This window comes from Ursus americanus, chromosome 28 (assembly GCF_024610735.1).
Source record: "Ursus americanus isolate L20-20 chromosome 28, mUrsAme1.1.p, whole genome shotgun sequence".
Taxonomy (NCBI): domain Eukaryota; kingdom Metazoa; phylum Chordata; class Mammalia; order Carnivora; family Ursidae; genus Ursus; species Ursus americanus.
Genome location: NC_142154.1, coordinates 25,413,481 through 25,438,911, shown reverse-complemented (window position 1 = coordinate 25,438,911; position 25,431 = coordinate 25,413,481). Strand labels below are relative to the sequence as shown.

At 41.9% G+C, this 25,431-nt stretch overlaps 1 protein-coding gene across 5 annotated transcripts in view; it reads left to right on the top strand.

Annotated features, from left to right (window-relative positions):
- OCA2 (OCA2 melanosomal transmembrane protein) overlaps positions 1–25,431 on the top strand; it is a 467,353-nt gene that overhangs the window by 296,498 nt on the left and 145,424 nt on the right. For all 5 annotated transcript variants that reach the window (XM_087856735.1, XM_045795323.2, XM_045795325.2 and 2 more), the window contains exons 20-23: positions 1,991–2,050; positions 2,656–2,760; positions 13,189–13,282; positions 24,763–24,856. In XM_087856735.1, the coding sequence (XP_087712861.1) occupies positions 1,991–2,050; positions 2,656–2,760; positions 13,189–13,282; positions 24,763–24,856 (353 nt within the window). The remainder of the gene's footprint in view (positions 1–1,990; positions 2,051–2,655; positions 2,761–13,188; positions 13,283–24,762; positions 24,857–25,431) is intronic.

Sequence of the window (25,431 nt, the reverse complement as noted above, 5' to 3'; positions counted from 1 at the left end):
CAACATGATCCAGATGTTGAAATGAAAAAATATATAGTATCTATTATAGACATTGTTGCTATACATAAACAATGAAGCATGGAACACTACATCAAAAACTAATGAAGTACTGTATGGTGACTAATGTAACATAATAAAAGAAATTTAAAAAAAAGTATCTATTATAACATGCTCAATGAGGTAAAGAGAAAGAAATTTGAAATGAATGAAAAGATAGGAATCTTTAAGAGAGAAACAGAAATTGTAAAACAGAAGCAAATGCAAAGGTCAGAACTTAAAAATACAACATTTCCATTAAAAAAAAACTTTATGGCTTCAGTAACAGAATGAATATTACAAAGGAAAAGGTCAGTGAATCAAAAATAGAACAATGTATGTCATCCAGTCTGAAGGGCTTGGTAAAGAGTCACATATTTATTTCCTTTGCCATTTTATAAAGGAGTTCTTATTCGATAGTTCTATTTTGACTTCTTTTCAATTAAGAAATCAGTTACTTTGAACCGAGTTATTAGATATAATGTTCAAGTATTTTGAAGATTTTTCCTTTATGTTGTCTTATGCTGCATACCATGAACCTTGATATGTGGGTTAATTACATGGCACTAAATATATAAGTAGATAGTTGTTTATAGGCACACATCAAGGTGTGGACATAATACTGTGTATGTGTATTTATGTATATGTATGTATGTGTATACACACATACATAATCATCTCTATTCGATATCTAGCAGGAAGTTTTAATCTGGTTTAGACCTCTGGCTTTTCTTTCACTCAATAGTATAGAATGAAAGAAAAGATGTGACTAGAGTTAATTGTTTTGCAAATTAAAAATTCTATTTATTTATGGATTATTATAAATCAGTGATTCTTATCAGGTGGTTAGGGCTGATTCTGTGGCACCATTGGCACTGCCTGGAGACATTTTTGTTGTCATGCTGGGGACTGGAAGCCAGGGATGGTAAACATCATCCCACAATGTATAGGACAGCCCCCACAATAAAGAATGATTTAGTTCCTAATGTCAACACTGCTGACTAGATTTATGAACAGATTTATCTAAATACATTTATCCTTATGATTTTCTTGATATAATAGCAAACTTGGTTGGGAATAATGATTAAAAAAAACCAACATTTAGGTTTCACAGCTTTTAAATGAAGGCAAGCAAACAGCTCTACACGTGGATAGGGAAGTTGTAAACTTGTATTTAAACATGGTCAAGCTGATGTTTTCAGTATTTATAGTCATTGAATGATGACATGGTGACATCACAGTGCAAAGGCCATATTTGAGAGGTGCAAGGCAGCAGTGTCATGCCCACGTTTGGTTCTCTCTCGGTGCTTACTGTCCGGGATCCATCGTGAGCAGCCCAGCATCCCTTCCATGACTGGGACCAAGGCAGCACCTGAGCAGGACAGCTCTTGCACTTACATCTCCTTCATCTAATCTCTCTACTACCTTTCCTTGGACACAATTTTCTCAATCTGTCTAGTACTGAGAAAATAATTATGTGCTGCAGTTAAGTATTTACTTTCTTTCTCTGACAGTTATAAAAACCATGCATTTTCTTTGATTCTTCTAAAACTCTAACTGTGATGTTGAACTTCAAGAAGAAACTTGGAACGCAACTTACTTGAAAGACCTATATGGAGTGACATTTCATTATGTATAGTTGAACAGTGATCCTATACACCGATCCTAAGGAGATGGCATTCCATTCGAATTTAAATTTAACGTGGACAGTAACATAAATCAATGAGAAATTCCTGCCTGTGGTATTGTACTTTCTTTTCAGTGAATCTTCAGTGTGCCTATCCGATAGTAAATTATTTATAGACTGAGTATTTGAGTCTCATCCTTTATAAGACATGAGAGCCTGGACCTGCCTTATGTTCACTTCTTTTCATTTTAAAGACATGTTTTTTGAAAAAATTTGCATATATGCTCAGTTTTAAACTGATTCTCATCATATATCCATTTCTTCTAGGCACTGGCACATCTCCACTTAATAGAATATGTTGGAGAACAGACTGCTTTGCTAATAAAGGTACATTAAATACTGCAATAGAATGTGCTTCAGCCACTGTTACTTTGATTTTGTAAAAAAAAAAAAAATCTAGTAAGAATAGGTCACGAATTATGTAAAAATTATAGCAGGGAACATTTTTTGTCCTGTGTAGCCTGGAGATGAAGGAAGACTTTTTCCAAAGAATATATAATTACAGATGCCTGCAATTTTGATACTAGCCTTCAGTTAAAAACCGTCTAAGGAGAGCAATAGAGACACCAGTGTTAGTAAGTGAATGCACAGCCCCAGGGCTCTGCCAGGACATAAGTTCTGTGTAACCAGTGTGTGCTGCCACCAAAAATGAGGCCACCCTTCTCGCCTCCCCAGGGGCTAGATGGCTTGGGTGTGGCTGGGAATCACTCTCCTCAGTTTCTTATAGACCCAGGTGAGTCTCCTGGTATTAGCCAAGAAAGCCCAGGCTGGTCTTGTTTGCACACCTGGGTCTGCCTTGGTCTTCTCCTGTGTGGAAGGGAAAAGACTGACAGCTCTGTGAGTCCCACATGTCCTATCATCACATTATCTGTGTGTGTGATTTATCAATGCTGCTATAATATGTAGCACTGCTATTATCTGCTCCTTTCCAGATGGTCCCAGAGGATCAGCGCCTCACAACTGCCATCATCTTGGTAGTCTGGGTTTCAGCCATTGCATCATCCTTGATTGACAACATCCCATTCACCGCAACAATGGTGAGTTGCACCATTCCTCCATGTGATAAGGACCCGACTTTCAGCCTGGACACGATCTGGGCTCACCAGAGGAAGCAGGGAATGAACCTTGTCCCTTTGCTACACTCATAGCTCTAGAGGAAAGATGTGGCAAAGCTTGGGGCCAGCTGGGCCAGGGGTGCTGAGACCACACTGTAGGCTGGAACTCATGGGCAGTGCATCAGTAATTAGTTGTTTCAGGGTTAGCCCAACTGAGAGCTGCCACACCTCATGGAAAAGACCATCTGTTTATATTTTTCTTTTTTAAAGAAAACTGTAAGATAACAAAGACAGGCTGGTTGAAGACATTCATCCTTTATTCCCTGTGAATACAGAAGCTGTTCTAATGGCCTGTGTGGCTTCTCACGCTTGGCTTGGGCTGGATTTTGAGTTCTCTGTGTGGTCCTGACCGCAGCTGAGATTGGGATACACATGAAAGGCCTTATACAAGGATGACGAGCCCTGTTCCTGCTGTGTCTTCTGATATCACTGATAAGTGTACGCAGAACTGTAAATCCCTGGCGTGACTGTGTAGAGGCAGGAATGGGAGCTTGCATACAGGAACCCGGTGTCCTGTCATGAACACCTGAGGCTCCAGGTGTGCTAAGCATGCGTGAACACTCCTCATGACTGGACTCTGGACAGGGGAATTTTCTCTGTTCTTGTGACGTTGAGGGCCCAACCATACTCCTGCACAACAGCCTGTGCAAGGGGGCTCCCATCACCTTCATCCCCTTGTATCACATTGGGAATCATGTGGGACCCAAGGGAGTAGAGCAGAGAACCTGGCAGTGAGGAGTAGGGAGTACTTCTCTCTTTCACAGGAACTTAGGCTGACCTGGCACTCGATGTCACTCACTCATTGCCTGAGATGGTCTGCAGGTTGACGCTCTAGTTACCTAGCTATTATTCTTTCATGATCTGGGTTTGGTAATTTTGAGCTAATTTTGTGGCTGTTATTATTTTGTCATGGAGTCCTGAGTTAGAGAAGTTGTACAGATGTTGTTGAATGTTCTGGTTTGGTCTCAGCAGGCACTATCATGACTGTGGCTGTGAGGCTGTGGCCCCGCAGAAGGCCAAGGGCAGCAGCATTTCTCCAGCAGACTAAGGCAGCTGGGCCCTGGGCTTCTGAAATGCCAGGTCAGCTTCTGTGTGCCTTCCATTCTCAGATGAGGTATCTCCAGCTACACCCTGCCTCCTAGGGGAAGCTTCTAGGTTTCAGCACCCAGAGCTTCTCTGGGAGTGGATGAGAGGGTACCTATTGTTAGAAATTTAGGCTCCCCCATTTTAAAAAATATGACACTTTTGATGTTTTCATTCTAACAATTAATTTTGTTACCTAAAATTTAAATTTAAAAAATCAAGACAATCATGGAAGATAGTATAACAAATATCTATATGCTCACCCCCCAAAATGAGGAAATTCAAACATTGTATTCTCTTTGCCTGGGGTTTTCTTGTTTGTTTTATTTTTAAGAAATGAAACATTGATGAACGTGACGTACTCTGTTCCTTCCCTAACCTCCAGGATCATGTCCATCCTTCCCTGTACTGAGAGGACTACTCTCATAAGTCTGGGACATATCCATTCATTCGATGGCATGCTATGGAAGGGACCAAGGGAAAGATCTTGGTTTCTGTGACTCAAGATGGACAGACACCAAATGCTGAGAGACCAAAGATACAGCTATTGCATAAATTGGCATGCAACTTTCTAAAACTGCCAAATCTGTTCTGTGACTCAGCAGGTTGGCAGGTGGTGTCCGTAGTGGCCGCATTAGAGGAGAACATGGAGAGCAACCCAGGTTTTCATGTTAGTCTGGAGGGTCCAAACAGCTCTGGCTGGTGGGTGGAATTTTATGTTGGTGACATTCCCATGTTCTCAGCTTTTCTGTTTTCATGGGAGCTGAACAAGAAGACCCAAGAAAATTCTGTGGAAATGCTGTCAGGTCAATACAGGGGTAGAGATAGATTTGGCTGCCTGTGGCCATCAGATAACACAGTGAAAACACTGGAGCAGCAACCCAGGTCCCTGCTGCCCAGCATGCAGAGGACAGCCTGTGTTTCAGCCCAACCTCATTCTGCTGTGAGAACACGCTCTAGCCAAAGTCATCCTCCAGGTCAATAGGACACATGTCTGGAGATTTTAACATGTGTGGGAACTTAATTAAGGGTCAGAAAGCTGACAGATGCATTCAGCATTTCCAATGACTAGGAATGCTGGCAGACGCACTGGTAGGGAAACCGAGGCTGTGCCTGACAAGGTTGTGAGGCGTCTACTCAGAGTTTCTTTAGAAGATTATGAGCATGATTCCATTATTCTAAGGCAGTGAGTTGGAGAGACGAAATAAATCCCAGCTCTTCCTGGGTGGTATCTTCTCTCCAGAGTGTGTCTTTAGGTTGGGGGGGCATTCCTCCAGTATTCATGCTGTCAGCCGTGAGCTGAGAGCAGCAGGTAGGAAGCACTATTCACATTTATTTATGGCATTTCTCTTCTTCCAATGGTCAGAGAAGAACACCAAATAATTCAGGAAATGCAAAACACTTAAACTCCAACTGGCAAGATTGTGCTATTGAATTTTTGCTTATTTCACAGTGTCCAGAGTTGAAAGAACTGGATCATAGATGGGCTTATCCCTCTAATCTGGCTGGATGGGGCTTCAGTGAAAATTACAACACGAGCACAGCCTGGCTTTGGAAGAGCACCCTAGGGCTTTTTGGTATTAGATTTGCTCCTTTAAATTTTCCTGATTCCTTGGGCTCTCCCATTCGTTTTGACTTTTGCTAATCTTTAATGGTAATACTATTAAACAATATTTAACATTATTAGGTCAATTTAATATTGATAAATCATCACTGTTTAGGGCAATCAGAACAGACATGGAGTCTCTGAAGCAGGAAGCATGAAGCCCCCTCTTTCCACTTACTCTCTGTGTCATTGTTAATTCCTCACTCACTTTGGGCAGAGCAGGGCCCAAATGGCTGAGGCTGTGGGAGACACTGGGGATTTTGGATGGTGGCTCTCCATCAATTGGTTTGGAAATATTTCCTTTTTTTGTTTTGTTTTGTCTTTGATTTTCAATCAATTAATTAATTTTTAAGTAGGCTCCACACCCAGCATGGAGCCCAGTGTGGGACTCAAACTTACGACCATGAGAGGCAAGACCTGAGCCTAGATCGAGTCGTACACTTAACTGACTGAGCTACTCAGGCTCCCCTTTAATTTTTATTTTTTTAATTGAAGTATAGTTAACATACGGTGTATGTTAGTTTATACAATAAAATGATTCAACACTTCTGTACATTACTCAGTGGTCATAGCTTTAAGTGTATTCTTTTTTTTTTTTTTTAAGCATAGTTGACATACAATGTTACATTAGTTTCAGGTGCACAGCATAGTGATTTGACAAGTTTACACATTATGCTGTGTTCACCACAAGTGTAACTACCATCAGTGTCAATACGTTCCTATTATTATGTCATAACTGAATGCTTTATGCTGTGCCTTTTATTTCCATGATTTATTTATTCCATAACTGAAAGCCAGTATCTCCCATTCTCCTTCACCCATTTTGCCCGACCCCCTACCCACCTCCCCTCCGGCAACCATCAGTTTGTTCTCTGTATTTATAAGTCTGATTCTGCTTTTTGTTTGTTTATTCATTTGTTGTTGTTTCTTTAGATTCCATGTATGAGTGAAATATGGTATTTGTCTTTCTTAGCCTTAACAAGTATTCCCGTACAGTGTAATCCCATTAACATCTGTGCCTCACCTTCCTTCCCCTTCCTGTCTACAGTTGATAAGGAGCTGTGGGAGCCACACATGAGCTCAGATCTGTTTTGTAGGCACCTTCTTAGATCTCCCCAGTACATTGTACTAGAAACTGTATTGGAAACCTGAAATATATTGCTAGTGACTGAGAATTCCCTGACAGCCTTTCTCCACTTAAACCTTATCTTTTCAGCTTCATTTGCTTCAACAGGAAGAATTCTCAGGCTATTTTCAAGTTAAAATGTGGTTATTCTTGTCCTGGATGTTGAATTCAAAGGATGGTAATTTATGCACAAAATTTTGTGGGTTGTCTCTGACTTCTTGGATCCTCCTCATTATCTGTATTAACGTTCAGCTTTGGTGTGGAAGTCAGTTTTTCATGGCTTGTTCTCATGTACCTTCTTCCTGTAGGTCTTTGTAGTCTCCTCCCTGCTACATGCCCTGCAGGAGGTGCTAGGGCAGAGGGCAGACTGCTGTAACCCCTGACAAAGAAAAATGCCCTTGCAGGTGGTAAAAGTCAGAAGCATTTCACATTTGCTTTTGTTGTTTACATAATTTCACTTTGTTTTCATTCATATTTTCTTAAAACATCCAGGATCAAAGTAACGTGGAGAGTAGGACCTGGTCCAGCAGATTACAGTTAGGTTTAGTAACATGGGCATTTGTCGCAATTAGCAGGTCAGGTTCTGGAGAAGGTGGGTCTGGGCTTGAACCCCAGCTCTATCATGGTGCAAGCTGAGAATGCACTAGGTTAGAGAAACAGAAACGACAGTAGCAGGGAGATGCTGTTTTCCCCATTAGGTTGGCAGAGCTCCTGCAGCTGGATCCCTGTGGCACTGGCAAGCTCTCAGGTTTCAAGTCAGCCCCTTGGGGCAGTGCACAACTCCTTTGTGAGGGGCTTCCCCCTTCCCAAAGAGAATGCCCCTTAGAGGCCCTGCAGTGCCTAGGCTGAGGGTCCTCCACCCTCCATGACCTGAGGACTGGCCACTACACTGCCAGATCCTAGCTCCATGGCACTCCACAAAAAGCAAGTGGCAACATTTGGGGCACCAATAGCTTCAGAGAAGGTTGATCACATCATGTCCCAGAGACATAGGAAAACAAACAATAAATTGTAAGAACACTCAGGGAGGTTTTAAGCATTGAACAAAAAATACTTTCTGAAACTAAAACCCATAACTTTTATTTTTTTAATTTATTTTTTTATCATAATTTTTTATTATGTCGTGTTAGTCACCATACAGTATATCCTTAGTTTCTGATGTAGCGTTCCATGATTCATTATTTGCGTATAACACCCAGTGCACCACTCAATATGTGCCCTCCTTAATACCCATCACCGGCCTATCCCAATCCCCCACCACCCTCCCCTCTGAAGCCCTCAGTTTGTTTCTCAGAGTTCACAGTCTCTCATGGTTCATTCCCATTTCTGTTCCCCCCCCACACTTTATTCTTCCCTTCCTTCTCCTACCGATCTTCCTAATTCTTATGTTCCATAAATGAGTGAAACCATATGATAATTGTCTTTCTCTGCTTGACTTATTTCAATTAGCATAATCTCCTCCAGTCCCGTCCATGTTGCTGCAAATGTTGGGTAATCATTCTTTCTGATAGCTGAGTAATATTCCATTGTATATATGGACCACATCTTCGTAATCCAGTCATCTGTTGAAGGGCATCTCGGCTCCTTCCACAATTTAGCTATTGTGGACAATGCTGCTATGGACATTGGGGTGCATATGGCCCTTCTCTTCACTGCGTCTGTATCTTTGGGGTAAATACCCAGTAGTGCAATTGCTGGATCATAGGGTAGCTCAATTTTTTACTTTTTAAAGGGATGCCACTGGCCAGACTTATTCAAAAGACTAGAGAAAGGACCCAAATTAATAAAATTATGAATGAAAGGGGAGAGATCATGACCAACACCAATGAAATAGGAAGGATCATTAGAAACTTTTATCAACAACTTTATGCCAATAAATTAAACAACCTGGAAGAAATGGATGCCTTCCTATTTCTCTATTCTTTAGAATAAGTCTGGCCAGTGGCTTATCGATCTTATTTATTCTTTCAAAGAACCAGCTTCTAGTTTTGTTGATCTGCTCTAGTGTGCTCCTAGTTTCTAATTCATTGATCTCTGCTCTAATCTTGATCAACTGCCTTCTTGTGCATGGGTTAGGCCTGTTCTTCTGCTCCAGACATCAGGGAAATTCAAATCAAAACCACATTGAGATACCACCTTATGCCAATTAGAATGGCAAAATTGACAAGACAAGAAACAACAAATGTTGCAGAGGATGTGGATAAAGGGGATACCTCTTACACTGTTGGTGGGAATGCAAGTTGGTACAGCCACTTTGGAAAACAGTGTGGAGGTCCCTTAAAAAGTTAAAAATAGAGCTACCCTATGATCCAGCAATTGCACTACTGGGTATTTACCCCAAAGATACAGATGTAGTGAAGAGAAGGGCCATATGCACCCCAGTGTTCATAGCAGCATTGTCCACAATAGCTAAATTGTGGAAGTAGCCGAGATGCCCTTCAACAGACGAATGGATTAAGAAGATGCAGACCATATAAAACAATGGAATATTACTCAGCCATCAGAAAGAACGATTACCCAACACTTGCAGCAACATGGACGGGACTGGAGGAGGTTATGCTAAGTGAAATAAGTCAAGCAGAGAAACACAATTATCATATAGCTTCACTCATTTATGGAACATAAGGAATAGCAGGGAGATCGGTAGGAGAAGGAAGGGAAGAATGAAGGGGAGGTAAACAGAAGGGGGAATGTACCACAAGAGACTATGGTCTTTGGCAAACAAACTGAGGGCTTCAGAGGGGAGGGGGTGGGGGACTGGGATAGGCTGGTGTTGGGTATTAAGGAGGGCACATATTGCATGGAGCACTGGGTGATATATGCAAATAATGAATCATGGAACACTACATCAAAAACTAAGGATGTACTGTATGGTGACTGACATAACAAAATAAAAAATTATTATTTTAAAAAATCTATTATTTAGTGTAGTCACCTTCATGAATTATCTGAGCCAGATCTTCTGGAGAACTTGCTGCTGCTTCTACATCAGCACTTGCTGCTGCTTCTACATCAGCACTTGCTGCTTTGCCCTGCACTTCTGTGTTGTGGAGACGGATTCTTTCCTTAAATCTCATGAACCAAACTCTGATAGCTTCAAACTTTTCTTCTGCAGCTCCCTCACCTCTCAGCCCTCATAGAATTGAAGAGAGTCAGGGCCTTGCCCTGGGTTAGACTTTAGCTTAAGGGAATGTTGTGGCTGGTTGTATCTTATATCCAGACCACTAAAACTTTCTCCATGTCAACAATAAAGCTGCCTTACTTTCTTACCATTTATGTGTTCACTGGAGTAGCCCTTTTAATTTCCTTCAGAAACTTTTCCTTTGCATTTACAGCTTGCCTATTTCGTGCAAGAGGTTAGATTTTAGGCTACCCTGCATTTTTGTCATAGCTTCCTTACTAGACTTAATAATTTCTAGCTTTTGGCTTAAAGTGGAGAGATGTGCAACTCTTCTTTTCACTTGAGCACTTAAAAGCCACTGTAGGGTTATTATTTGGCCTAATTTAATATTGTTGTGTCTTAAACAATAGGGAGGCCTGAGGAGAGGGAGAGAGCTGGGGGAATAGCTGGTCAGTGGAGCAGTCAGAATACACACGACTTTATCAATTTATTTTGCCATCTTATTTGGGTGCAGTTCATGGTACCCCAAAGCAATTACAATAGTAACGCCAAAGATCACAGATCACCGTAACAAAAAAAAATAATAATAATGAAAAAGTTTGAAATATTGTGAAAATTATCAAAATGTGACAGACACCCAAAGTGAGCAAATGCTGTTGGAGAAATGGCATGCCAATTGACTTGCTTCATGCAGGATTGCCACAGACCTTCAACTTGTAAAAAATGCAGTATCCATGAAGCACTATAAAGCAAAGTGAAATAACGAAGGTATGCCTGTATTGTTATGGATTGAATTGTATCTCCCCAAAAGATAAAGTTCTAATCTCGGGTTCCTGAAATTGTGACCTTATTTGCAAATAGGGTCTTTATAGAGATCATGAAATTAAAATTAGTTCATTAGGATGGGCCCTAATCCAATATGACTGGTGTTCTTATAAAAAGGGGGAGTTTGGACGCAGAAGCAGGCATGCAAAGAAGGAAGAATATATGAAGACACATACACAGAATTTGGCCATGTTACTGGAGTGAGGCAACTATAAGCAAGGATTTTTGGCAACCACCAGAAACTAGGAGAGGCAGCAAGGATCTTCCCCCAGGGTTGTCAGGGAAAGCGTGGCCCTACTAACGGGATTTCACACCTCTAGTCTTTGTAACTGGAAGACAATGTATTTCTTTTGTTTCAAGCTACTTTGTTACTTCACAGTTGTCTTCAATAATTGTTTGGGTGGAGGGGTGGATTTCTGGGGCTTCCTACTCTGCCGTCTTCTATGACATCCTTATTTATTATTTAATTTTCTCTCTCTCTGCTTACTCTAATGTAAGCTCTATGAGGACAGGAAATTTTGTCTCTTATAGGAACTGCTGTGTGGACATAGCATTAACAGACAGGTACTGCAGCAGTAGGTCATTTATGAATAATTACTGAACGCTTTAAGACACAAAGGAACACGGACAAGGTAATATAGTCCCACCCTGGTGGAGGAGTGAGTTGTGTGTTAAATGTGACAATGGAAGTAAGTTCTGGGCATAACATGATATAAAACATTAGCCACTTTGGGAAAGTCAGGGAAGGTTCCAGAGGGCAGATGCCCAAAGCTGTGTGAAGCTGCACTTTGCTTGCTCCTCTGAAGAGACAAAACTTCAAGTTTGAAGCTGCCTCTGTGACATTTGGGTTCATTATGAGACAACGAAAGCCAAGATTAAAGCATGCCATGAGGACTGCTCAGGGCCTCCTATGCTCCGGAGTTTCTGTTTCTGCACCGGATAAATTTCCCAGGATGTTTTCTCTTCCAGTAAATATTTGGGGCTGCCAAAAATGGAAAAAAATTAGCTTTTTAAAAATGCTCCTTATGACCCAACACATAGTAAAGGCTCTTTCTCAGACATTACAAGGCAATTCTGGATAACTGTGTGCAGGGCTGGCAGAGAGGTGTGCATAAGTCTATAACCTGCTGGTCAGTCTCTGCTGGGGCTGATGGGGCCCCCTCTACATGTCCTCCCTCTGGGGACCCCATACGGCAACGGTATTTCCTAGGGCATACTCTTCCTATGGCTGAACCCGAAGCTCCAGAGAGGCTTGCAGTAACATGGGATGCTTCTTTCTAGTCCACTTACCTTTCATTGGTCAAAGCAGGTCACTGGCCAAGCCCAGTGCCAGTGGGGTGGCAGAGTGGATCTTTCTGCCCCACTGAGGGCCACTGCAGAGACATGTATGTGAAGTCTTACCACAGGGATAAAGAACTAGGGAGTGATCCAATCTTCCTAGATAAACAATGAGGAATTACTTTTTGTGATATCAAGTGACCTGCTCTCTAGCAGAGCATGGTTCTGCTGGCCCCTGATTCTCTGCAGCAAATGAAATGACATGTCACATATCTTCACATTGGTTTCAGCTTTCTGCCCGTGACTTTGGGAAACCCTTTCTGAACGGGTTACCTTTGGAGCCCTCCTCCTCCTGCTTCAGAGACGTTCACATGGGGCCACTGCCCTGAAGCAGCAGATTCAAGGGCCCTCCTTAACATCTTGTGGGCTGCCCTGAGGTCCCTAGAAGTGACAGTATGGACCAACATTCCCCCCGAGTCAGCTGGAAGCAGGCCTCATGGCTACATCCTTCCTCTGGCTACATTCTCCTACATTAGCAACAAGAGCCACAGGGGGACATGCTTTTGGAGCACAAATTTCTTACAGAAACTTTACAACTGCTACATGTTTCTTTGATAACAATAATGTAACATTCATCTCTGTCAGAAAGGTACACTGGATGCTAGCATGACTTACTAGGAAATACTACTTTCTAGTTGTTGAACCAATACCTGTTATCACATGAACATCAGCAGCGTTGGGAAGACTGCACAGAGGGCAGCAATGAGCGGTGGTTTCGCACAGGTTCACGATTGTGCAGTTTGGAATCAGAGAACTGTGTTCAGGTCCCAGTTTGGTCACTTACAAGATAGGTGTCTCTCCATGCCTTGACTTCGTCATCTGTTGTTTGAAGGAATAACAGATACACCTGAGGGATGTTTGAGGATTAAATAAAATGAGATGTGCATGGAGTTAGTCTAGGACTTGGTCCACTGCAGGGCTAAGAAATGCTGGTTAGATGGTTATGGTCATGGTCCTAGCCACTGTAGGAAATTCTACAGGATTTTACCCCACTTAAGATCCACAACAGCAGTCAGGGCAGTTGAGGAAAAAGAGGACCAGTTAGTTGGTCATATGGCTGGAAACAAAAACATACCAGTGGGCTCAAACTTAAGGTTTTGTGGATTCTGAAGTTTGCTTTGGTTTCCTGTTGAACATCCTATGCTTCTTACAGTTTGCTGAAAAAGTGCTTTGGATCTTGCAAATCAGTCACAGTATGGGCAGCTCCTCTGGGTTTCATGGATATGATTTTAGTGTTCTTTTTCTCTACAGATTCCCGTGCTCCTGAACCTCAGCCAAGACCCCGAGGTCAGCCTGCCTGCACCACCACTCATGTATGCCCTGGCCCTTGGCGCCTGCCTGGGAGGTAAGGGGGTGCTGATGCACACAGGGAAGGGGCCACTGACACTGTAGTGACCCCAAAGTCATGGTTTATACATGCCTAATTGAAGGTAAATTAAGGAGAGTTTGGATGATTTCCTGAGTAGAAACCCACCTTTAGCTTTGACTGAAGCAATTCTAGAAGTGAAGCCTGTCACTTCCCACCCCCTGCAGAATTTCCCTGGGAACGATCATCACTGACATCTCAAAGTGAATGTGCTCTCACACTGCACCCACACAGAAGTGTCTTATGTTTAGAAACAGATTTCGAATCAGAAGACATCCTCAGTTGCAGTTTCTTATTCCCTCTGTAAGGGGTTGGGAAGTGATAAATGGGTAAACAAAGAACTAGAGACTCTAACCTAAGAGTAAGAAGAAAGATTAAAGATGTTTCTTTTTTGGAGAGGGGTATTGACCTTTAGAGAATTTGAAAAGTGAATTAGTGAAAGTGTCAGGAGAGACTACCTCTGGTGAGCAAACAGAAGGACTTTGATAACCATCTTTTGAGGGAGTTGTGTCAGAGTTAGAGTCCTTCTCATATATAGGAGGCCTAATCACCTTTGGGAACACAAGAGGATTTTGGAGAATCTTAGATAAACATACCAGATACATTTTAAGTTTTTATTCTTAAATCCAGGCATGTTTAGGTAATCCAGGTTGCTTTGTTCTTTGATTGATCCCTATTAAATCAATAACTTTCTGTTTAGTTTATGTCTTTGTTTATAAAGGGGGATTAATGTTATTCAGAGAAGTTGCTATGATTTCTGGAGGCAGCTAATTCACCTCATTCAGCAACTGAAACCTCAAGTACTTGTGAGACTTAGGAGACTCTTAAAATGGCCCCCATTTAAGCATTAGCCCCCAGAAAAGCAGTAACTGTGTTCATAGCTTCATTTAACATCACTGATAGAAACAGAATCTAGGGGCACTTAGAAATGTGTCTTTTGTGTGAGACTTTGTTCATTTAACCTCACTGAACATCTGCTATAACCTAACATTGTGCTTTCGAGTGAGGAAGACAGTCATCTAAGGTAAGGTTACACCTTAAACAGATATGTCCTCTCACGACGGAATGCGCAGAGTGCTTAGGGAGCACCAGAAAGAGACTACAGGAAATGTCAGCGAAGGTACTCCAGAGAGGGAGCTTTTGACCTGGGACGAGAAGCCTCTTGGGCTAGTGCTGATTTCCCAGAACATGTAGAATGAATGTGGATGGGATTATCAAGGACCGAAGTTAACATGAACCATATATATGGTTACTAACCTAAATATAAATCAACTCCTGTTGACTGAGGCCCTTTTGAAAGCAGGGATACAGCTGTAATGAATAATAAATGTATTAGACCTTGGAGTCTTTTTAACCTAGTAGCTCTGGTTATCGAATGACACTTCTTCCTGGATTGCAGATGCCCAGTTGTGTGGAGTGTTAACTCTACACTTATTCTGCCAGGGACCCTCTTTCATTGACTCAGAGTTTGGAATTATTTTCTTAAAAATTGTGACATACAATTTACAATTTTAACCATTTTTAAGGATGTACAATGTTAGCAGCCATTAGAGAAATGTAAATTAAACCACAATAAGATATCATCACATACTTATAAGAATGGCTAAAATAAAAAATAGTAACCGCACCAAATATGCACAAGGATGTGGGGAAACTGGATCACTCACACATTATCACTGGGGCTATAGAAGGTTACCATCTCTCTGGAGAACAGTCTAGCAGTGTCTTTAAAAAGTTAACCTGCACCTACCATAAAAACCAGCAATTGCACAACTGGGTATTTATTCTAGAGAAATGAAAACTTATGTTCACCCAAAACCTACATAAAAAAAGTAGAAATAAACCAGATGTCCTTCAATAGTAAATAGTTAAAGAGACTGTGGTACATCCCTACTGTGGAATACTACTTGACAGTAAAAAGAAATGAAGTATTGACACACAAGACAACCTTATTGAATCTCCAGGGAATTATGTAGAGTGAAGAAAGTCAATCTCAAAAGGTTACAGACTGTATGAGTCCATTTATATGATATTCTTGAAGTGATACAGTTGTAGAAATGCAGAATAGATTAGTGGTTAGTGGGGGTTAAGTACAGGGCAAGGTGGAGGGAAGTTTGTCTCTCTGTAAAAGGGCAATAGGAAGGATCATTTTGGTGATGAAAATGTTCTGTATATTGACTGTATCAATGTCAGTATTCTTATTGTGACGTAGTACTATGGTCTTGAATTATATTACCTTTGAGGGAAAGTGGTAAATGGTACATGGGATCTCTTCATATTATTCCTTACAACTTCATGTGAATGTATAGTTACCTCAAAATAAAACTTCAGTTACAATTTAGAAAAAGGAAAAGCCAGAGAGAAGAATGTTCTTATTGATTAAATCCATAATTACTAAATAAATACTAAACTAAGTAAAATGGATAGATAGGCTCACTGAAAAATAAAGTCAAGGAAATATTCCAGAATCTAGAGGCAAGAGTCAAAGAATAAATTACAGAAGAAAAATAATATACACAAAAGTTCATGATGGGAAACCGAATATTTGACTTCAAAGAAAAATCTCAGGAAGGACAGAATGAAATGAAGGCAGGATTTATCCAAAAAATAATAAAAGCAAATTTTCCAGAGTGGAAGCAGCACACAAGTGGATACATACCTAATCCCATCATTGTGAAATTTTAGAACTCTACGGAGGCTCAGAAACTTGCCCAATTGTCATACAACTAGTAAATCTCAAAACTGGGAATCTAGCAGTTCAGCTCCAGAGTTTGTTTTCCTAAATTCTCTTTATGTTGAAAACAAGTAATTAGAAATATCAGGTTCAAGGCCTAACCCACACACGAGAAGGCAGTTGATCAAGATTAGAGCAGAGCAGAAATCAATGAATTAGAAACCAGGAGCATAGTAGAAAAGATAAACAGAACTAGAAGCTGGTTCTTTGAAAGAATAAATGAGATCAATAAGCCACTGGAAAGACTTATTCAAAAGAATAGAGAAAGGATCCAAATTAATAAAATTATGCACGAAAGGGGAGAGGTCACAACTAACACCAATGAAATAGGAAGGATCAGTAGAAACTTTTATCAACAGCTTTATGCCAATAAATTAAACAACCTGGAAGAAATGGATGCCTTCCTGGAAACCTATAAACTACCAAGACTGAAACAGGAAGAAATTGATTATTTAAACAGACTGATTAATTATGAAGAGATTGAAGCAGTGATCAAAAACCTCCCCAAAAACAAAAGTCCAGGGCCTGACAGATTCCCTGGGGAATCCTCTACGACATCGGCCACAGCAACTTTTTTCATGACACATCTACCAAACATTCAAAGAAGAAATCATACCTATTCTCCAGAAGCTGTTTCATAGAAACAGAAGGAAAACTACCAAACTCATTCTATGAGGCCAGTATGACCTTGATCCCCAAACCAGGCAAAGACCCCATTAAAAGGGACAATTACAGACCGATATCCCTGATGAATATGGACGCCAAAATTCTCAACAAGATCTTAGCTAATAGGATCTAACAGTACATTAAAAGGATTATCCATCAATACCAAATGGGATTCATCCCTGGGATGCAAGTGTGGTTCAACATTCGCAAATCAATCAGTGTGATAGATCATATCAACAAGAAAAGAGTCAAGAACCATATGAGCCTCTCAATTGATGCAGAAAAAGCATTTGACAAAATACAGCATGCTTTCCTGATTAAAACCCCTCAGAGTGTAGGGATAAAGGGTACATTAGCCAATTTCATAAAAACCATCTATGAAAAACCTCGATGGGGAAAAGATGAAAGCCTTTTCCTTAAGATCAGGGACACGACAAGGATGCCCACTCTCGTCATTATTATTCAACATAGTACTAGAAGTGCTTGCAACAGCAATCAGACAACAAAAAGTGATAAAAGGTATCCAAATCGGCAAAGAAGAAGTCAAAATGTCTCTCTTCGCAGATGACATGATATTCTATATGGAAAACCCAAAAGACTCTACCCTCAAACTACTAGAAGTAATAGAGCAATTCAGTAATGTGGAGGGATACAAAATCAATGCTCAGAAATCAGTTGCATTTCTATACACAAACAATGACACTGAAGAAAGAGAAATTAGGGAATCCATCCCATTTAAAATAGCACCAAAATCATATGTTATCTCAGAATTAACTTAACCAGAGATGTAAAGGATCTATATTGTAGAAACTACAGATCACTCTTGGAAGACGTTGAAGAAGACACAAAAAGATGGAAAAACATTCCATGCTCATGGATCGGAAGAATAAACATAGTTAAAATGTCTATGCTACCCAGAGCAATCTATACTTTCAATGCCATCCCGATCAAAATACCAATGACATTTTTCAAAGAACTGGAACAAACAGACCTTAAATTTGTGTGGAACCAGAAAAGGCCCCGAATCACCAAGGAATTGTTGAAAAGGAAAAACAAAGCTGGAGGCATCATGTTGCCGGATTTCAAGCTATACTACAAAGCTGTGATCACAAAGACAGCATGGTACTGGCACAAAAACAGACACATAGACCAACAGAACAGAATAGAGAACCCAGAAATGGACCCTTGGCTCTTTGGGCAACTAATCTTTGACAAAGCAGGAGAAAACATCCAGTGGAAAAAAGACAGTCTCTTCAATGAATGGTGCTGGGAAAATTGGAGAGATATATGCAAAAGAATGAAACTTGACCACTCTCTCACACCATACACAAAGATAAACTCCAAATGGATGAAAGACCTCAATGTGAGACAGGAATCCATCAAAATCCTAGAGGAGAACATAGGCAGCAACCTCTACGACATCGGCCACAGCAACTTTTTTCATGACACATCTCCAAAGGCAAGAGAAACAAAAGATAAAATGAACTTGTGGGACTTCATCAAGATAAAAAGCTTCTGCACAGCCAAGGAAACAGTCAAAAACACTAAGAGGCAGCACACAGAATGGGAGAAGATTTTTGCAAATGACGCTACAGATAAAAGACTGGTATCCAATATCTACAAAGAACTTCTCAAACTCAATACACGAGAAATAAATAATCAAATTAAAAAAATGGGCAGAAGATATGAACAGACACTTTTCCAATGAAGACATACAAATGGCTAACAGACACATGAAAAAATGTTCAAAATCATTAGCTATCAGGGAAATTCAAATCAAAACCACATTGAGATACCACCTTATGCCAGTGAGAATGGCAAAAATTGACAAGGCAGTAAACAACAAATGTTGGAGAGGATGTGGAGAAAGGGGATCCCTCTTACGCTGTTGGTGGGAATGCAAGTTGGTATAGTCACTTTGGAAAACAGTGTGGAGGTCCCTTAAAAAGTTAAAAATAGAGCTACCTATGATCCAGCAATTGCACTACTGGGTATTTACCCCAAAAGTACAGATGTAGTGAAGGGAAGGGCCGTATGCACCCCAATGTTCATAGCAGCATTGTCCACAATAGCTAAATCGTGGAAGGAGCTGAGATGCCCTTCAACAGATGACTGGATTAAGAAGATGTGGTCCATATATACAATGGAATATTACTCAGCCATCAGAAAGAACGATTACCCAACATTTGCTGCAACATGGACGGGACTGGAGGAGATTATGCTAATTGAAATAAGTCAAGCAGAGAAAGACAATTATCATATGGTTTCACTCATTTTTGGAACATAAGAAATAGGAAGATCAGTAGGAGAAGGAAGGAAAGAATGAAGGGAAGGTAAACAGAAGGGGGAATGAACCATGAGAGACTATGGACTCTGGGAAACAAACTGAGGGCTTCAGAGGGGAGGGTGGTGGGGGATTGGGATAGGCCGGTGATGGGTATTAAGGAGGGCACATATTGCATGGAGCACTGGGTGTTCTATGCAAATAATGAATCATGGAACATTACATCAAAAACTAAGGATATACTGTATGGTGACTAACATAACATAATAAAAAATTATTATAAATAAAAGAAATATCAGGTTCAGCAAAAAATGTACAAACATATTCGTGTTCAAATTTGAAGCAAATTAAAATGAGACATGATCTTAAGCAAATGATAGAACATAAGAAATGAGACCTGATTGGACCTTGGTCCTGGTGAATGTCTTGGCCCTACAGAGGTGCATTTACATAGTCTGGATAGTGCAAATGTTGCTGACTGGTTTTCCCAGTTGGAAAAACCTATATCCATCCCGGGAAGTCTTAGCTACTTGTAAAACAACTATGGTTGTTAATTTCCTTGACAATCATGCTTATCTATTTTATTTAAAGGTCTTCAGAATCCAAATCTAGCATTTTCCACTATACCTGCTGATATACTCTATTTCCAATGTGTTTGTGTAGAACCCACCGTCAGGTTAACCCAACACCGCTCCCACTCTCTTCTCTTTTGTGTCCCTCTACTTTAAGAGTTGCTCTGGTAGCTGGTCTACACTTTGTCTCATTTTGCTGACCAATAAGACATGAGGGAAACCTGTTTGGGAGCATCTCGACATAGATTTTGCACTTCTGATAAAAATGTATTGGTACCAGTTCTTTTCCATGCTTCTTACCTTAAATGTGGCCATGAAACCATCTGTGATTGGAGGGAGAGGCCAAGAGAATTGCGAAGACCTGCCTCTGAAATTACTTACAAGACACTAACCTGATGCTAAGCAGCCCTCTGCCCCCAGGCTTCTTGTCGCATGGAAGGAGATTATTTTCCTCTGTGTGTAAACCACTGTTATCCAGGTTTTCTGTTGCCTGGAGCTGAAAGCATTCTTAAAAGAATCAGCCATCCAAAAGAATAAAATGTTGCCGTTTGCAATGATGTGGATGGAACTAGAGGGTATTATACTAAGCTAAACCAGTCAGTCGGAGAAAAACAAATACCATATGATCTCACTCATATGTGGAATTTAAAAAACAAAACAGATGTACATAGGGGAAGGGAAGGAAAAGTAAAATAAGATGAAAATAGAGAGGGAGGCAAACCACAAGAGATGCCGAACTCTAGGAAACAAACTGAGGGTTGCTGGAGGGGAGGTGGGTGGGGGATGGGCCAACTGGAGGATGGGCATTAAGGAGGGCATTTGATGTAATGAGCACTGGGTGTTATATGCAACTGATGAAATACTAAATTCTACCCCTGAAACTAATAATACCCTATATGTTACCTAAATTGAATTTAAATAAAGAATTAAAAAGAAAAGAGATAGTGATCAGTGAAACTTAGTAAGTTAATGTACCACCTCCCAGGTTGTGAAGCATTCAAGAGGGCCAAATGACTTCATGCAAAGAGGTGGCTGAAAGGCAAGTCTGGGGAAGGAGGTCAAGCTGTGAGGACATATCCCAGGGTAGAATAGCAATTTGGGGAATAGCAATTATGACATCTGTTCCAAAATCCTGAAAAAGTGGCTAGGAGTCAGATGTACAAAAGTTGAACAACTGCCTTACATGAGAGCAGTCAGCGCAGCCCTTGCTCATTTCTCTGCCTTGTCTTCTCTCTAAGGAAAGTTTTGAGCCATTGGGCTCCTCATTTTACCCCTCTCTCCCCACCAAGCCCTCTTCATAATGCCTGAGTTGTCATGCAGCCAGGAGACCAAGCTGCTACCTCTTCCCTTAGATCCTTGAAAATCTCCCCATTCCATTGCCTGAATCCAGAAGTGCTCAGGAACAAATTTATCTACTGAGCCAGTGCACCCTGGCAACATGAGACAGGAAATGGAAAGGGCCTTTCATTTTCTGGCAAGTGGTCTATTGCAGTTGAGGAATTCATACCAACTGTAGTATGACAAGATACTATTGATCCAGGCAGTGCCATTTTAACTGGAAAGAAGGGGGGGTAGTTTTTCAATCATTAATCCCTAACAGGAGAGAAGTAAAGTGTTGCTTTTTGATTTAGAGCTCACACAGGTTGCTGAATGTGACTCTGGTCCATGTGTTAAGCTTCGTGCTATCCAGAAGCAGAGCTCTCCGTGTCAAGTCCTGGAGTAGCATTGTCTGGGGGTGGCAGGGCAGACACCACCCAGGCAGTGAGGGACATGCGCTGCAATGGATGCTGGCAGGGCAGGGCCATCTGAGGATCATGGGCTCTGGAAGACTGAGAAACAATTGCACGGCATGATGGCTCATCAAGGTGTGGAACCTCATTGGCAGGTCTTCTCACCCAGAACAGGAGCCACCTGGTTAGTAGGATCAAAGGATGGATAGGATATGTTGGTATGACAACACCAAGAGGAGGCTGTCTGGGGCCATCATTGCTGTGGAATTTGTACTTGACCACCTGCTCAAGACCTTCAGATGCTCTGCCTGACTGTTTACAGAAAGGCCTTGGGCCTATATCATGAAGATTGAATCTTGCCCTCTCTGATCCTCCTCTGGAGTCAAAACAGCTGGTTCTAGCCTTGGCTCGTCACTTTCCAGCCCTGACATTTCAGCATGTTGCCTTTCTGTGCCTTAGTTTCTTCATAGAGACGCTGGGGACCTCAGCAGTCATGGAGAAGATGAGATGCCAAGCCTTTAGAATGCTTCTGATCCTGAGGAGACACTGAACAGACATCTGGTCTTGTCCTTCTCAAATCCTTCAGCAGAACTCACCCCACACTCAGGCCTGTGTATGCCCCCATGGCTTGTTGAAGCTGGTTACTTCTCATTCTCTTGGTGCCTGCTAAATCTCCTCTTCCTTGGGGAAGCCCTACTACCTGGCCATGACCTGGTGACCCCAGCCCTCTGAGCATTTCTCTTGGCCTCTCTGACCTCATGCCTGTTATGCATTTCCTGTCTCTCTAAGAATAGATTCTCCATCAGCCCCCAGAGGTTATGAGCTGATTTGTCCACAGAAAGCAGCCTCCTGGTGTGGAAAAGACAGCTGCCTAGGGTTGGGAGATTAGCAAGAAGCTAATAAAAATCAGGGAAGGATGTAGAGACAGATGTCAGAATTGAGATGAAAATATAGACTCAGTTCTAGTGGGTGTCTGAGACAAGAGATCTCAGAATGGTCTTGGAATCCTGGAATTACCTGCATGAGCTTTTTATCACTACCATAACCCATAGACAAACTTCATCTATTATCTCATGTTTCTTGTCTTTTGGGTACGGGTGGCTCAGCTGCGCCTCTACTTAGAGTCTCATGAGGCCAAGATCAAGGTGTCCCCAGGCTGTGCTCCTTTCTGGTAGCTCTGCAATGGGTCTGCTTCTGAGCTCATTCAGATTATTGCTAGGATCCAGGTCTTTGCAGCTCTAAGACTGGGTCCCCATACCTTGCTCGTTGTCAGCCGGGCTGCCTTTAGCTCCTGAAGGCCTCTCTGGTCCTGGCACTTGGGCCTAAATCTCAGAGTTAGCAACATTGTGTAGAATCCTGTTCATGGTGGAAATACTTCCACTCCCCATTTGGGTTCTCTCCTAGGATCTTCTGACCCTCTGGGATCTCTCTGACTCTCCCCACTCCATTTCTTCTACCACCCCCACCCCCACTGGGTTCTCTCTGACCCCACTGGGCTCTCTCTGACTCTCTCTTTGAGGCTTCTCTTCTGCTTCCAGCTGGAAAAAGCTTTCTGCTTTTAAGGGTTCATGTGATTCAATGGATCCACCCAGATAATCCAGGGTAATCTCCCTCTCTCAGGGTCCATAACCTGAATTACTTCTGCAAAGTCCCCTTTGCCAAACAGGGTAACAGGATGACATAACCACAGGTTCTAAGGATTAAGGCATGAACTTCTTTGCATTGATCTGCCACCACACTACCTGGAGCAAGCTAGTATTACCTGTAGCCTGGAGCGTTCCCCAGCCAGGCTCCCTGCTACCTCTATCACCACCCTAAAGTCTGTCCTTCACACAGCAGCCTGGTGTCAGCCTGTCATGCCCCTGGTCAAGGGCAAATCTTTCACTGCCCTTCCTGATTCGCTGGGTAGGGCCATATACTCTGAAATGTACTGAGAAACAGTGGGACTATCACAAAAATGGGACATGAGAAGCACAGTGACCACAAGCAGAGTGGGCCAAACTCAGGGAGACATTGCCATCACAAGGCTTGGGCTTAGTGGCTGCAGAGTGCTAGGGAGACCTTGGAGGTTTTTACTGAGTTCTTAAGATCCAAAGTCTTATAATTTTGATTCCTCAACTATATTTCATCCTTCGAGCAAACATATAAATGGATGCAGCATGCTATTTCAAAGGTTTTCACTGAAAAAAACCCAGTCTAATTCTTCTGTGGATGAAAAGCAGAGAGAATAAAATGAGGCTTGAGCTTGTTTTCATGAGCCTTTGCACAGGCAGTCCGGGCTGCATGCCTGACAGGAGGTTGTGTTGCCTGCCATGTGTTTCAAGGAGAAGGTAAGGACCATGAAGAAGAAGGGGAGCAGGAGCATGTGTTCAGCTGAGTGTCATTTGCACTGACATCTCCTCTGCAAGGGCCTCTCCTGGGGAATAGGCCCCAGGCTGTGTGCTTCCTCTAGTGGAGAAATCCAGAAGTCCACATTGCTCTGAGATTATTGATTCTGTACTTCTCTCTGTGCTCAGTGCTCCAGAAGACCCAGAGATAATATGGTGCTGAGTTCTCAGAAAAGGCAGCACTTAGGGGCTCAGCTTATACAGCCAGGACTTCACCCTTAGTCCTCCTCCTCCTGCCCTGTTACTTATGTTGCCCAATTTCAGAGAGACTGCTTCCTTGTGCCAACATGCAGTCGGAAGCTCCAGATTTGTGTCTCACAGTTCACCAGTCCTTAGGAAACAGAGAGTCTTTTTCTTAGTGGTTTATGCACACATGTCAGAACTGAGTGAAATTGGCTGAGCCTGGGTCATGTGCCAATTCCTGAACCCTGACCTCTGCGGTTGGGGGTTAGAAGATGCTGATCAGTTTCATCAAGCAAATTCACCCTTCCCTGAATTAGTCATGATGTTGGGGGCTGGCGTTGGGCCACATCCCTTCCCATGAGGCCTCACCAGTATGTATGTGCACACAGGTTATGATCCCCCACTGATCATGTACACTGCTAAAAAGGCTCACGCAGAGGACGCATTTTATTATCCTCTTCATTTGCATCCATCTTTCCATCCACAGACAGTGTTTTCTTGTGGGTGTCCGGGCCTGAAGTCCTGAGGAAGGTGGTTCTTATCTGAGATCCCACTTCCACGGCTCTGAGAACACCTGTTCTCTCCTATGGTTGTTGGTCTGGCTTACATTTTCCTCTAAAAGACAGATGCCACCATGTGCCCCAGTGATGTGCCAGTTCTCCTTAGCATTTCCTCTTTTCTATCACATAGAGCAGTCATAGTCTTATCTGCAAATTACAGTATTTACAAGCAGCTAACTTATTTCCTGGTTGTCAGTGTTTTGTTTTCTGCAGATATTTGCAAAGTAATCATCAGATCAAAAGCCTGTCAGATGATCTGAATATTACAGAACAAAAGAGAACAGAAGCCTACCACCAGGATAAACTGAGATTTTATTTTACATTTAAAAAATTTTGATTCCAGGCAATGGGACACTGATTGGCGCATCAGCAAATGTCGTTTGTGCTGGAATTGCAGAGCAGCATGGATATGGGTTCTCTTTCATGGAATTTTTCAGGTACTTTAAAACTCATTTTAAATTTGTTTGTTTAATCCCTAACTCACTTAATTAAAAAAATAACAATGCAAACTACTAAGCACTAAGATAAGCATGTTTTTAGCAATTAGACATTAGTGTAGGTAAGCTTAGCTAAAAAAAAAAAAACACATTAAAAATTTATTGCTGGGATTAGCTTCATGACACAGAACATGATTCAGATATTCTGAATAATTCAGATTGAGTCGAGGGGTCAAGAAATGGTTGTGGGCTTGCTGGGTGTTTTATGTTGTTCTCTTGAAAATTCTGACAGTGATTTGTGCCTTGACTATCTATGACTGGGGTGCACAATGAGAGTCTGAAGACCCCCTACCAGACTGCCCAATGAAAAAGCCTGCCCTTGAAAGGACCCAAGAATATTGCACATAGGGAACAGGCATTCATGTGTGGGCACCTATCAAGAGGGCAGTACAGAGACGAGGCCCAGCATGGGGAAGAGCGGCCAGTGCAGGCTCCTGCAAAGGAGAACCTGCTGCAAGGGAGCAGGCCCTTGCTGGGTCCTGACTCCCAGCATGCCTGTTTTCATATGGCACCGC